This window comes from Dipodomys ordii, unplaced genomic scaffold, assembly GCF_000151885.1.
Source record: "Dipodomys ordii isolate 6190 unplaced genomic scaffold, Dord_2.0 Scaffold10, whole genome shotgun sequence".
In the NCBI taxonomy this organism is placed as follows: domain Eukaryota; kingdom Metazoa; phylum Chordata; class Mammalia; order Rodentia; family Heteromyidae; genus Dipodomys; species Dipodomys ordii.
In genome coordinates this window covers 26,034,746-26,048,113 of record NW_012267226.1, presented here as the reverse complement: position 1 = coordinate 26,048,113, position 13,368 = coordinate 26,034,746, and the positions used below count along the sequence as shown (strand labels likewise).

The 13,368-nt window shown below is 43.4% G+C and overlaps 1 protein-coding gene across 1 annotated transcript in view; it reads right to left on the bottom strand.

Moving 5' to 3' along the window:
- Positions 1-341: 341 nt before the first annotated feature.
- The window catches only part of Sesn3 (sestrin 3), a 20,556-nt gene continuing 7,529 nt past the window's right edge, over positions 342-13,368 (bottom strand). The window contains 7 exon segments of the mRNA XM_013009584.1: positions 342-1,358; positions 3,490-3,634; positions 6,522-6,712; positions 7,311-7,471; positions 10,498-10,642; positions 12,251-12,338; positions 12,399-12,547. Of these exon segments, the coding sequence (XP_012865038.1) occupies positions 1,272-1,358; positions 3,490-3,634; positions 6,522-6,712; positions 7,311-7,471; positions 10,498-10,642; positions 12,251-12,338; positions 12,399-12,547 (966 nt within the window). The 3' untranslated portion in view covers positions 342-1,271.

Genomic DNA, 13,368 nt, shown 5'->3' with positions numbered 1-13,368 from the left:
TAAACACCTAACATTGTGCTTTCTAGAGACAGTCTAATCAAGCAACATAAACCAATGCAAAACGGGACTTTTTGGCCGCTTATTCCTCCCCTATGACTTGATATCTTTTGTTAAAAAAAAGCTGCCAAGAGATTTTTCTGGGGAAAGGCATACTTTGGCACTATGAAAAGAACGGTGTTTAACCCAAGTAAGGTAAAACTGAAAAGGCCTAGTTAATAAAGAAATCTGAACAAATTTGAGCAAGCTTTCTTTATGGCTCTGTTTAAAAGGACACTTCTGAGCAGCCCGGGGAGGTTAGCTGAGCCTTCCGTAGATGTACTGCACTGTTTCTGTTGTTCAATCACATTAATGTGTAGAAACACAATATTTTTAATTTTGAATAAACTATTCAATTATACGAAAATCATGGAAAATAACTTCCAAAAACCTAATGGGGGGAAAACAGAGGTCTATTAACCTTCCTTAGCTTACTACAATATAGAAAAAACCATGAGGAAAAATGTGCAAAGAAAATTTTGGTCAGTCTTGTGGGTACAAGTCCCACTACTGTCAATGACAGAGGACTGCGCACAATTCCACCTTCATTTACACATCTGATATGGAATGCTATCTGAATTTGGCATTTCAGTACCATGCTACAGAATTCATCATGATTAAATTATCACATTAAACTATGGACAATGGCTGTATCATATTTCGTATTATCACCATAGCACTAAAAAAAGAAAAGAAAGAAACCCCCAGGTCCCAAACAGACATGTAACAAAAACAAAAACAAAGAAAAGAATAAAACCAAACAGCACCTGAGAGGGAGCAGCTTGGTTTGACAGCGCACACTTTTCTCCACTAGATTTAGGACACAACGTAAAAATCTTAGAATGGCCAGAGAAGGTCTTTCTCTGCTGAATTCCAATGTCTGAAAACAATTGCTTGTGTAGATTGTAAGCGCTTTTCCTTTTTAAAAAAGTTTTTAAAATACATACACACAAATCCCAAAGCACTGACATTAAACATGATCAAACCAAGTTCGCGACTGATGATCAGATTCCAAATCCAACTAAAAGCAATGGAGAATAGTGCTCCTCATTATTTTTGCAATTATAAGTAAAGTTGAGCATCATTGCACATTACAGCCATAACAAAACAAAACAGTAACAAGCAAAACACAGCTAATTTTGACACTAAGAACTAAATAACTTTCTATGCAGTATCACAAACAACTTCGGGTGTCCTTTAAGTCTTTGCACACAGACAACCTTCCGAGCTGAGCTTCAGGTCAGGTGCCAAGTGATGGCACGGAGAGCATAGAGGAGCTCTGCTTGCATCTGCGCTTCCATCAAAAGCAGGTTTACGTGAACCTAGAGAGGAAAACATCACAGAACCCATCAGGACCCACTGAGAAGAGTGGACATGCCTGCAGAGTTTTTGTGTTGTTACTTTTTCCTCGTGTGTGTGTGTGTGTGTGTGTATGTGTGCGCGCGCGCGCGCGTGTGCACGCGTGCGTGCCAGTACTGGGGCTTGAATTTGGCCTCATCTGTGTGTTCACCTCGGTTGCTCAAGGCTGGAGCTCTACCATCTGAGCCACAGTTCCAGCCTGCCTTCAGAGTTTTCATATAGATGCTTACAGTGTTGGGTTTTTTTAATGTGCACATAGGCAAAATACAAACACAGAGACGTGCCTTTATTTATGCGTGTACGTGATGTAACATACACGCATTTGTAACAATGGTGCTGCCAACTGCAGTGATAACCTATGTCTCTAACATTCTAACATCTTGATAGATGGTACATTATTAACCTTTTAGAGTATAAAACTAGCCTTTATGAATTATAATCTCCCCACAACTTGTACTTCTGAAAAATGCAATATTTTAAAAGTTTTTTCTTAACATTTACTTGAGAGGTAAAAAGTGAAAACCTCATGACTAATGCAGTTTCAATTAGTGTCTGCTATTCATTAGCTAGATATCATTTTCTGATAGCTTTCTTGTAGTTGTAGATAGAACTGTGAAGAATACTTTTTATGGAAATACTTCTTAGCTGACAAATTAAAAATAGATTTTGTAAATTTCCCACAAGGAAACGCTATGGTATTAAGGTATTTCAATGCCTTTCTATCCATTGAGTATGCTGTTGGATTATTCTCCTGACGAGTAACGGCAGTTTCTAGATAAATGTCAGAAAAGGGGGAAATGAACTGCAAACAGAAACAGGCCTGCAGCCCCATCCGGGCTCGCTGACCAGGAGGTGGGCATCTGCCTGGAGTGAGAGCCCAGCCTCCTCACCACGGCAAGCAGCTGACTTGGAAATGGATCAAAAGGAGGTTCTTGGACTTGGTGGAAATATGGCCAGGTCTCACACTGTGAAGCTGGTAGAGATCTGTATCATTTACTAGGTATTAACTAATGACTCCCATAGAGGTCATTCAAAAGGATATTCCTGGGGGCTGGGAAGGTGGCTCAGTGGTAGAGCGCTTGCCTTGCATGCATGAGGCCCTGGGTTTGATTCCTCAGCACCACACAAGCAAAAAGAAAAAAAGCTGGAAGTGGTGCTGTGACTTAAGTGTTAAAGTGCTAGCCTTGAGGCTGGGATGTAGCTCAGTGGCTTGCCTAGCAAGCACAACATCCTGGGTTCGATCCCCAGTACCAAAAAAGACAAAAAAAAAAAAAAAAGTGCTAGCCTTGAGCCGAAGAGCTAAGTGACAGAGCCCAGGCCTGGAGTTCAGGCCCCACGACCGCAAGAAAAAAAAAAGTAAAACATAGCTTACAATCAAAAGGATATTCCTTTTCGTAACAAAAATACAACTTTTATTCATTTAAATTCAGTCTTCACTAGGGAAATCACCTTTTTCCACACTGATGAAAAGCTGGGTGTGAGATCCGATGGGTTCCTCCTAGGGGAGCAGCCCGTGGAGGGGCATGGTGAGGGCCAGGCCCTGAGGTCAGAGGCCACCACGGCTGTTCTACTCCTGGGGCGGGGGAGGGGGAGGTACCCAAAGGGTTATTCTTATGCAATAATATATTTGGCTCCTGTACTTGACAAGACGTTGTAAAATACTAAATTACTGTGAGAAACGGTGTTCTAAAAGATTAGCTTTGAGGGCTAGCTAGAGTTAAAGACTCTAAATGGCTATGCCTTCTGGGTCAAGATTCAGTTATGCCCAACACTACCTCTTAGAAAGTTTGGTTCTTATTAACAGAACGATAGTTTAAAGGAACTATATAAAGGAGCAGAGTGTACTTTAAAGATACTACTATCTTTCAAAGGCTGGTGCTAAAATTTATACCCTGTGTTGGACAAACACATAACTGAAATTTAGTTATTACTAGACTTGACTTTAAAAGCATTAAGAAACACAGTACTTTAATGATATTTCAATTTCAGTCCATCGGTGTATTACTACTGTCACACGTCACTCTTTATAACCATGGTACTGCTGTACTGAACTCCTGTCTGTGGTATGGTGCTCAGTCTTAACTTTTTTTTTACCTTCTCTGAGTGCTTGAATTGCGGCCAGTAGCTATCATACATGCGCTTTGTAGTTCTCTCAGGATAGCAGGCTACTGTCTTAATGTAAACCTTAAGGCTTCGTTCCAGTAACTGGTTAACTTCTCCATAATCATAGTCATCATACCTGCAGGCAAAAGGACAAAGAATTATCATGAAAACAGTAATTTCTAAGTGGCATCAACAGACATTTATTCTGTAGGCACTACATACCAAAAGCTCATTAATTAACAAGTAACTATTGAGTGCCTGTTACGTGCCTTGTACCCTTTAGGTTCACCAGTGAACAGAAGACAGACATTAACCTCTTGTCTCATGGTGTTTAAATTCTACTGGAATATAAAGAGAAAAACTAAAAGAAAAATATGTAATATGGAGATGCTGCTGCAGAGAAACTGGATCTGTGGTGTAGGAGCAGAGGCGCTGTGATTTCAAATAGGTTGTGCCGGGGCCTCTCTGAGACAAATACCAGCGGTGGTGACGGGCTGAGTGGAGGTACCGGGCCTTCATTCCTGTCGGGGGCTTCTGGCAGGAGAGAGGGGCCCGGGGTCTAATATGCAGCTCAGCAGTCAGGTAAGAAGGTTCCTGTAGTGTGATCATGGGCTGGTCTGTGAAGAGAGGAAAAAGCCTGAGATTTTGCATGAGTTTGGGAGTGACAGGGAGAGAAAAAATGGTAATAGCAATCAGATAATCTACAGAAAAATGAGGTAACAGCAAGATGAAAAAGAAGGATGAAAGGCTCTTCCTTAGAGATAGAAGAAATAATAGCATATTTCAACAGTGATCGCAGGGCTGATGAAGAAAGCAAGTGGAGTCCCCCCCCTTCCCCCAAGATGAGAGGGCAGGGGTTGTCGCAGGTGCACAGCACACTTCCACCTGAGGGAGTGGAGGGTAGGGGACGCAGGCTCAGACCAACAAGGAGGCACTGTGGAACTGGGGGCCTAGGGTTCTCTGTATTTTCAACTCCACGGTATTGTGTAATTAAATAAGAAGTATCTTACTTCACATAAGCTTTGTTTAGTAGCATTCAACAATAAAATAATTATTAAATATATTAACTATTGCCTTGCATAACAAATATTTATTGGACCTCAATTATTAAATTCTACTACCATTTGTTTTTCTGAAGCATTTTTCTTTGGTAATTTATTCTCCAGGATAATCAGTATAATTATTATGTGCAAACAGTATAATTATTATGCACCATGATACTATCACAGTTGAGCATCTCTTATTTGAAATGACTAGTACCAGACGTGTTTCGGACTACAGTTTTTAGAGAACCCATATCTTTAATTTAAAAACCTGAAGTCCAAAATGTTCCAAATCTAAAACTCTTAAAGTCAGAAGCAAAGTTTAGGACTTCAGACCATTCTGGATATCAGATTTCAGATTAGGGCTGATCAACATATAGTGACCCTTACATACAATGCTGTATTACTAACTGATTTGTCAGGAAATGTTAGGATCCGTTAGTTAAAATTACACAAAAAAACCCTTCGCTTAACAAGTTGAATTTTATTACTTTTATTTTTTTTTGGTCGTGGGGCTTGAACTCTGGCCTGACGGCTGTCCCTGCGCTCTTCAGCTCAATGCTAGCGCTCTACCATGAGCCACAGCGCCACTTCCGGTTTTCTGGTGGTTTATTGGAGATAAGAGTTTCACGGACTTTCCTGCCCAGGCTGGCTTTGAACTGCGATCCTCAGATCTCAGCCTCCTGAATAGCTAGGATGTCAGGCGTGAGCCACCGGTGCCTGGCGAATCTTATTATTTTTTATATTTCTTGCTAGTGCTGGACTTGAACTCAGGGCCTGGGTAGTGTCCCTGAGCTTCCTTTGCTCCAGGCTAGCATGGAGCTACCACAGTTAAGCCACAGCTCCACTTCTTGCTTTGTTTGCAGTTTATGGAGTTACGACTTTCTTATGGACTTTCTTGCCTCAGCCGGCTTCAAACTGCGATCCTCAGATCTCAGCCTCCCAAATACTAGGATTACAGGCATGAGCCACTGGTGCCCAGTAACAAGTTGGACTTAAAGTTCATAAAGACTTTCTCCTATCAGACATGATACATTGTGTGGTCATGTAGAATGTACTTATAACTGTAACTCTGCCTCCACCAAAAGGCTTTACAAAGACACTTTCCAAAGAAAAGAGCATTCTCAATGAGACTACCGAGTGTCATTTACTTACTGTCCTTCTGAATGTAGGGGCCATGAATTTATACTGACTGAGAAGTGTCATTTCAGCATCTGTTATTTGTGGGCCTGCGTCAGCACAGTGAGCAGAGTCTCTCCTGGCTCTGCTTATGCTTTGATTATGACTCTTTCAAAAATGCAAATAAACCAAACTAACCAGAATTCATTGGTGATGAAACCAGATGCAAAGCATTTTCCTTTTATAGCCTACCCATTCAGCCAGGAAGGGCTCTCACGTTTGCTTTGGCTCTGTTCTATCCCCGGTAATTACTGTCTCTCCCCATCTCTTCCTTAATACACTCTTACTTGTGTTTCTGTACATGCTTCACTGTTAAGATTCACAACACTTTCAATGAAGGAAATACTTCTCTACAAAATGCAAGTGTATATGTGAATATATGTCCATATACACATGTGTGCGTAAGTGTGTGTGCGTGCACACACACACACACACACACACACGGGCTTTGTGCCGGTCCTGGGGTTGAGCTCAAGACTGCACACTTGCTTGGCTTGCTTGTTTAGCTGGAGCTCTACCACGAGTCAGGGCACTAGCTTGGTTTTTGCTGTTTATTTTGGAGATGGAGAACTTTGTTTTGCTTGGGCTGGCTTCAAAGTATGATCCATGAATCTGACTCCTGAGTAGCTAGGGTTACAGGTGTGAGCTATTGGTGTTGGCTTAGGATGGATTTTTTAAAGTCAAACGTCCACAGGTAGCATTTCCTCCCCAGAACGACTCACTCCTGAGTGGGCGATAACTACGACGATCATCAGGGTGGCCATCTGCGCAGTGCACACAGCTGCCTGCCACGGAACTCACCTGATTCCAAACATGCAGTGCATGTAGTTGAACAAGGCCCTGCTGAGCATGGTGGTGTTGACGGCCCCGCAGGAGGCCAGGGTGCTGCAGGTGAGGCTGTAGACCGTGCGGAACTTCTCGTCCAGCAGCTGCCCGATGTCGGAGTAGAGCCTGTTCACCAGGGAGAACCCGTGGTTCTCCCAGGTGTAGTCCTGGAGGAGAAAGTCTCCCATTACCAAAGGCTATTCTCCGTTGGAGCCCTGCGTGCTTCGGCAGTGTGCTCTAGGTTTGCGGGGCTGCCGTGTGGGCGTCTCCCCTGGAGCCCCATCCCACCCTTGCAGGTCTGGAATGGTCCTGGGTGACCATACACAGTCACAGGGACAGGGGCTCAGCGCCACAGGCAGGCAGAGGACGGAGCTCACACGCGAGCACTCTCGAGAGCCGAGTGTGCAGTCACGCCATCCGGTACAAGGCCGTGCTTGACCTTCTGCCCACATCAGTGGTACAGGATCTTGTCACACATCACTCTCCCCTCTCCAAACAAGGTGTTGACATTGCGCACAGCTATCATGTAAAACCGCAAATAACGAAATGAAGCCAGAGCTTCTCTTCCCTTCGTGGGCAGGGGTGATGCAGACCTAAGTATCCACCTACTGGGGCCTATCAAGCTACACCAGGATGAAGACTGCTAAAGAGGACTATGCATAGATGCTATTAGCACGCCCTAACAGCCCCCCGTGCTTACATTTCAGCGTTTCACGGGAGAGCCTAACAGCTCCTCCTGCGTCTCTCAGCGAGGGCATCACCTACCTGCGCCCGGAATGTTGGCAAATACTTCTTTCCTCGCCTGGCAAAATCTTCGTACCCAAAGCCAGGGTCTTCCACCTACAGAGAAACATCAGCTGTGACTGTCATGTCCTCTCCACAATCGAAGGGAAAGAATGGCGGCCGGTCTTCAGGATTAGATGCAGCTAAGGTAAATACAGAAGACAAGACTGAACGCAGCTGTCCCCTTTCCCAATGGATCTCTGAGGCGACTGTATTAATGATGTGAGCTCATACACAATATTTACTTGTAACATTTGAGCATAATTTTATCCTGGGATGCTGAGGATTAACACTTAATTTTCAGGCAAAAAGTGAATAAACTGAAATATCTAAACAACAGCGCCAAGGATTAAAACACTAATTTTACCCATTAAAAAACTGAAGACAGCACAGTATTGAGCACTCTGGAGATGGAGTGGGGTGTGGGGCACGGCTCAGGAATAGGGGTGAAGACAACTGGGAGCCTCTTATCAGCCTGGCAGGGCCCATGATGTCTCATCCAGATGTGTTTGCGTGAAAGTCAGCTCAACACAGTTGGCTTTTAGCTCGCAAAGACATGGGAAGGGAGGCTGGGCAGGAGGGGGGGGGCTTGGGGGAGAGGCCTGGGGGAGGAGGCGGAGGGGGGGGAGGGGAGGCCTGGGAGGAGGCCCGGCGGGAGGCCCTGCCATTTGCTCACCTGGGCAGTAGTTAAACAGGATGACTCTGTGATTCTGTGACCACTCACGGAGCTCAAACCTAAGGTGTGAGCACTTTGACAGAGTTTAAACCTTTCAGAATTACTCTCTGGAGGACTGATGGGAACCTGTGAGAGCTGTTATCAACACCACATTTAACAGCAACAAGGAAGTTACAATCAGATAATCCCCAGCACCTGAGCCTGACTAATCCACCCTCAAGACGGTAACTTCTTTTTAAAAAGGATCACTATTCCATTGGTCCTGAGGTCTGTTCTTGTGCCAGTACCAAGCTGTTTTGATTACTATGGCTTTGTAATAGAGTTTGAAATTTGGTGTTGATATTCCTCCAGCACTGTTCTTTCTGTTAAGGATCGTTTTTGCTATTCGGGGTCTTTTATTGCTCCATAAGAATTTTTGGATTGCCTCTTCTATTTCCTTGAAGAATGAGGCTGGAATATTGATAGGTATCCCATTGAATTTGTAGAGAGCCTTGGGAAGTATTGCCATTTTCACAATGTGAAAATGTGCTCCAATCCAGGAGCGCGGGAAGTTTTTCAACTTTCTTAGTACTGTTTTGATTTCCTTTTTTAGATTTTTAAAGTTTTCATAGAGGTCCTTCACTTCTTTGGTTATTTTTTTTTTTTTTTTTTTTGTCGGATGTGGGTCTTGAACTCTGGGCTTGGGCACTGTCCCTCAGCTCTTCAGCTCAAGGCGAGCACTCTACCACTTGAGCTACAGCTCCACTTCCGGTTGCCTCTGGTTTATTGGAGATAGGAGTCTCAGGGTCTTTTCTGCCAGGGCTGGCTTTGAACCTCGATCCTCAGATCTCAGCCTCCTGAGTAGCTAGGATGACAGGCGTGAGCCACCGGCGCCCGGCTCCTAGGTATTTTATTTTGCCCCATTTGTTAGGAAATGGAAAAACTTGGAAAAAAATATATTAGTGAAGTAAGCCAGGCCCAAAGAAACGTAGGTCCCATGGTTTCCCTTATTTGCAATAACTAGTATATATCTGAGTCAAGCAGAAATGGTCAGATAAGTTGATGTTAAGCAAAATGAACCCTAAGATAAGGACTCAAATGGTTTTTCTTCTTGCTATTGTTTCTAACATATTTATAAGGTATTTCTTTGTTGCTCTGTATGTCCCTCCCCCACAGTATAACCCCTGTTTTCACTATATTTGATGTTGGTATAATTTGTGGAGGGAAAGGGAAAAAACAAATTGTTTAAATAGGGATACAGGTGGACCCATTGCAACAATGAGATGTATACGATGCTATGTCAAAAAACAAACTTTACGACTTTGGTGGGGGGGGGGATGGGAAGGAGGAGGCAACAATGCTTGATGAGAAATGTACTCATTACCTTGCCCGTGTAATTGTAACTCCTCTGTATGGTATTTTCACAAAAAATTTTAAAAAAAGGATCACTATGGAGACGAATGATTTGAAAGGCTCAACCTTTGTCTTAAATTTAAGCTATTTTAGTGAGACTTCTTATGTGGTGTTCAATATCAGACTCTCAGAGTATTAGAAAAAGCCTATTTTTAAGATAGGGGCAAAGGATGTAGCTTTTAATACACAATAAATTAATCTGAATTCAATCTAAGAAAGTACCCTAATATATATTTCATAAAAATCGTAAAGAAATGCAAATATAAGGATAAGTGTTACAATTAATTTAGAAAAAATTATGTAAGAATACCCTTCATATGCCAACCTTCCAAAATGTCAAGGACTAATCTCGTGAAAAGGGATTTTACTTATCTCTTTTAAATCACAAAATTAGAACAGATATTCCCGTCTAACTTGATAAAAATGGGTCTATTTCAAATAACATCCAGCCTAGAAATCTGTCTCAAACAGACCTGAAATGAAGTGGACCTTGTAAAACCTACCACGAGGGACAGGGCGGGTCTACACAGGTGTCCAGCCAGGTACCCGGCTGACACTTCCTGTCCAGCCCAGCAGAGCAGCGGGGCCCTGGGAGTGACAACAGTCACAGGCGTGCTCATGTGGAGTACCTGACCAAGTACTGTGTGGCTGGCTTACGGTATTACTGAACGCCTCCACGGTGACGTGTATCATGTGCACCCTTACCTGCACTGTTACACTTACGGAGTGTGCTTCTCACAGGTGTCCTGTGAGGAGTGTGCTTGTCTCTCTGGCAGCTGCTCTGCACACCCCATGTGTCGCCCTTCTGTGCATCGGGAGCCCACCGAGGGGCTGATGGATTTGTGTATAATCAACAGCGTTCACACACAGTTTTTTCTTCAGCACACAGCCCTGGCTGTTCAGGGCATGTCCAAGGACACACCTGCCTAAGGCAGAGAGCAGCATCGAGGGCAAGGGAGAGGAGTGAGAAAAGGAGGGGCAGCAGCTGAAGCATTTCCACAAAGCCGTGTGGGTCTGCTGAAGGCTGTGGTGTCGGTAGTCTTCAACCAGCAACAGAGTGAAAAATAAAAGCACCTGGGTGAGGAAATGAATGAAAAGTACCTCCAGACACCACAAAAAGACTTCCTTTCTTCTTCTCAAAACGAGTGGTCATTTCTTCCTGAGAAGCCTCCTCATCTCTCCTCTCTTCTTGCAGACTTTCCATCCTTTCCATTAAGGCTTCTAGCTCACTTAGAGAATCGACAATCTGGAACCAAACACAAGAATGCTGGTGTCATTAGCGGGAAAGCTCGCTCCGTTCTCGACGCCACTACGTGCAGTGGCATGGGCACAGTTGTTAAGGTTGTGTGGAACACACTGACCCACTATTATACAACTATAATTAGGAGGGATATTTCTAAAGAGGTGTCTAGGACAGACAACTATCCAGACAGAACACAGACGAGCGGCTGCTGCCAGGGACTGGGCTGGGGGAGAGGTGGGGTGGGGCTGTGGTGTGCCAACCCTGTCCAAATGTACTGGGGGGGCGGTCAGACTAAGAACTGCTGGGCTGTGTGCTTTAACCGGCTGGCAGGTAAATTAAAGCTAGACTTCGGATCACTGTGTTAGTGCACACAAAATAAGAGGTCTCATGATGACACTTTCAGACGTGTGTATGTTTAATCATATTTAACTCCAAGTTCCCTTTTCCCTACTCACCCACAGATTCCCTCTCAATTCCCAAACAGGGACCCTTGCACTTTCATTCAATTAAAAACAATTCTGAATTTCACATGTGAGAGAAAAGTATTATCTTTCTAAATCTGGCCTTTTTTCTTGATAATTTTTTTAAAAGTTCCTAAGTGAGTATTTTTACTACCTCCAAAGATACACAACAGATTCGAATCTTACAAGCATGATGCTTATGCTTGCTTTATTTATAAATACAAAAAAGTTGTAAGTATATATATATGTTTATACATGTATCTACAATTCTATTTGGTGTATTTTAAACTATACTGAAAAAAGGCAATTTCAAATTTTCTGTTTTTACTTTCTGCTCTCATAAGATACATTTTCTAACGTATCTGTCGCATATGTGAAAAGAATCCAGGGTTCATTATGATTGACTATGCACTAATGATGGTTGAAGACTGATTAACACTAGATTTTTACTCTGTATGATAAAATTTTCAGATACACAGTAAAAAAAAACCCTGAAAAATACTTATTTTCATGATTTGTTCCAGATCTTATAGGCAAAGTGTTAAGAATGTAAGTTTAAAATGTTATAATCCCTAGACTGTAACATTTACTTTACATGATTTGTAGCAACATGATCTGCTTTTTAAAGGCCTCTACAAGACAAGTTGGAACCTGAGGGACTAGTTCAATTTTTAAATTAATTTTTAACTTTATCTTAAAGAAGTTATACAGAGGCGTCACTTCCACATATCTGGTTAGTTGCCAGTGCCGCCCTTGCCCATGCGCCCCCCTCCTCCCAACTCCACCATCCTCTCAAGTTACCCAGCTCCATTTTCACAACTAGTTAAACTTTTTTTTTTTTTTTGGTAGGTCGTGGGGCTTCAACTCTGGGCCTGGGCGCTGTCCCTCAGCTCTTCACCCCAAGGCTAGTGCCCTACCGCTTGAGCCACAGCACCACTTCTGGCTTTCTCTGCTTATGTGATGCTGAGGAATAGAACCCAGGGCCTCATGCATGCAAGGCAAGCACTCTACCACTGAGCCACCTTCCCAGCCCATAGTTAAACCTTTGTAACAGGAAAAACTGTACAAGGTTATTTCAAGTGAATAAAGTCACGAAACATTAAAAAGCTTAAAGCAAAATTGGTAAAGAAAAATAGCTAAGGAAACGAACCCCAAAATTGCTGCGGGTAAGAGATGCATTTTCCATGTTGTTGTCATTAGCCAGATCACAGGCACAGAAACTGTTCTCGGAGGCTAGCCTGAGCTGGTTGGAGACGTCCGGGGCTAGCCTGAGCTGGTTGGAGACGTCCGGGGCTAGCCTGAGCTGGTTGGAGACGCCCGGGTCTCCCTCGGGGTTGATGCCACTGCTAAAAACAAAGCTTGTCAGTGCATGGCCATGGGTCAGGAGGACCACAGCATGCACGAGCTCAGGCAGAGACCAACTGTTTTCTCCAGTTCTGACAAGCTTCTGAAAAGTCAACCAGAATCTGAGTGAACAGGGGAACCACAGAACTCTGCGAAGCAGTCTTAAAAAACAGAGGCCATCTAATTTTATGACTACAGTAATATAACTCTTTACAAAATGTTTCACTTACTGAAGATATGGCTTTGGCTAAACAATGTTACAGTGAAGTTTTCAAAGCTTACAGGGTGACTTCTAAATGCTCTAGAACACAATGGATCTTCTGCCCCCAAAGCCCTTTTATAGGTTATGCTATTAAGATGAGTCAAGAAACATTAAAACTAGAAGGGAATTTAAAGCTATTCTAGCAAAATCACTTTCCCTGTGCTGTTGGCTGAATGATGAAAACCTTCATCTGTGTGGCTCCCAGGTGATTGCCATCAGTCCATAGGGAGTTCTATTAACTCATGTGTTCCCTGCCCTCCTCTCCCTCCCCCTTTCCTTTCCTTCCCTTCCCTCTCTCCCCTCTCTCTCCCTTCCTTCCTTTTCCCCTCCCTCCTCTCCATTCCTCTCTCTCCTTCCCTCTCTCTAATGTGTGCAGGGGCTTTGTCTCTCAGGGTCATTTGCTCACTTCTCTGCCAAAACAAAACAAACTTTATTTTGCTTGACTCTATTGTTAACAACATATTCACCTGTGCAAACACTCATATATTACAAATAGCTTAGGAAAAAGAAAGAAAATAATCAATTGTTTTTTTGGGGTCCGGTCATGGGCCTGAACTCTGGGCCTGAGCGCTGTCCCTCAGCTCTTTAGCTCAAGGCTAGCGCTCTACCACTTGAGCCACAGCACCACTTCCGGCTTTTTTCTTTTTGCTTATGTGGTGCTG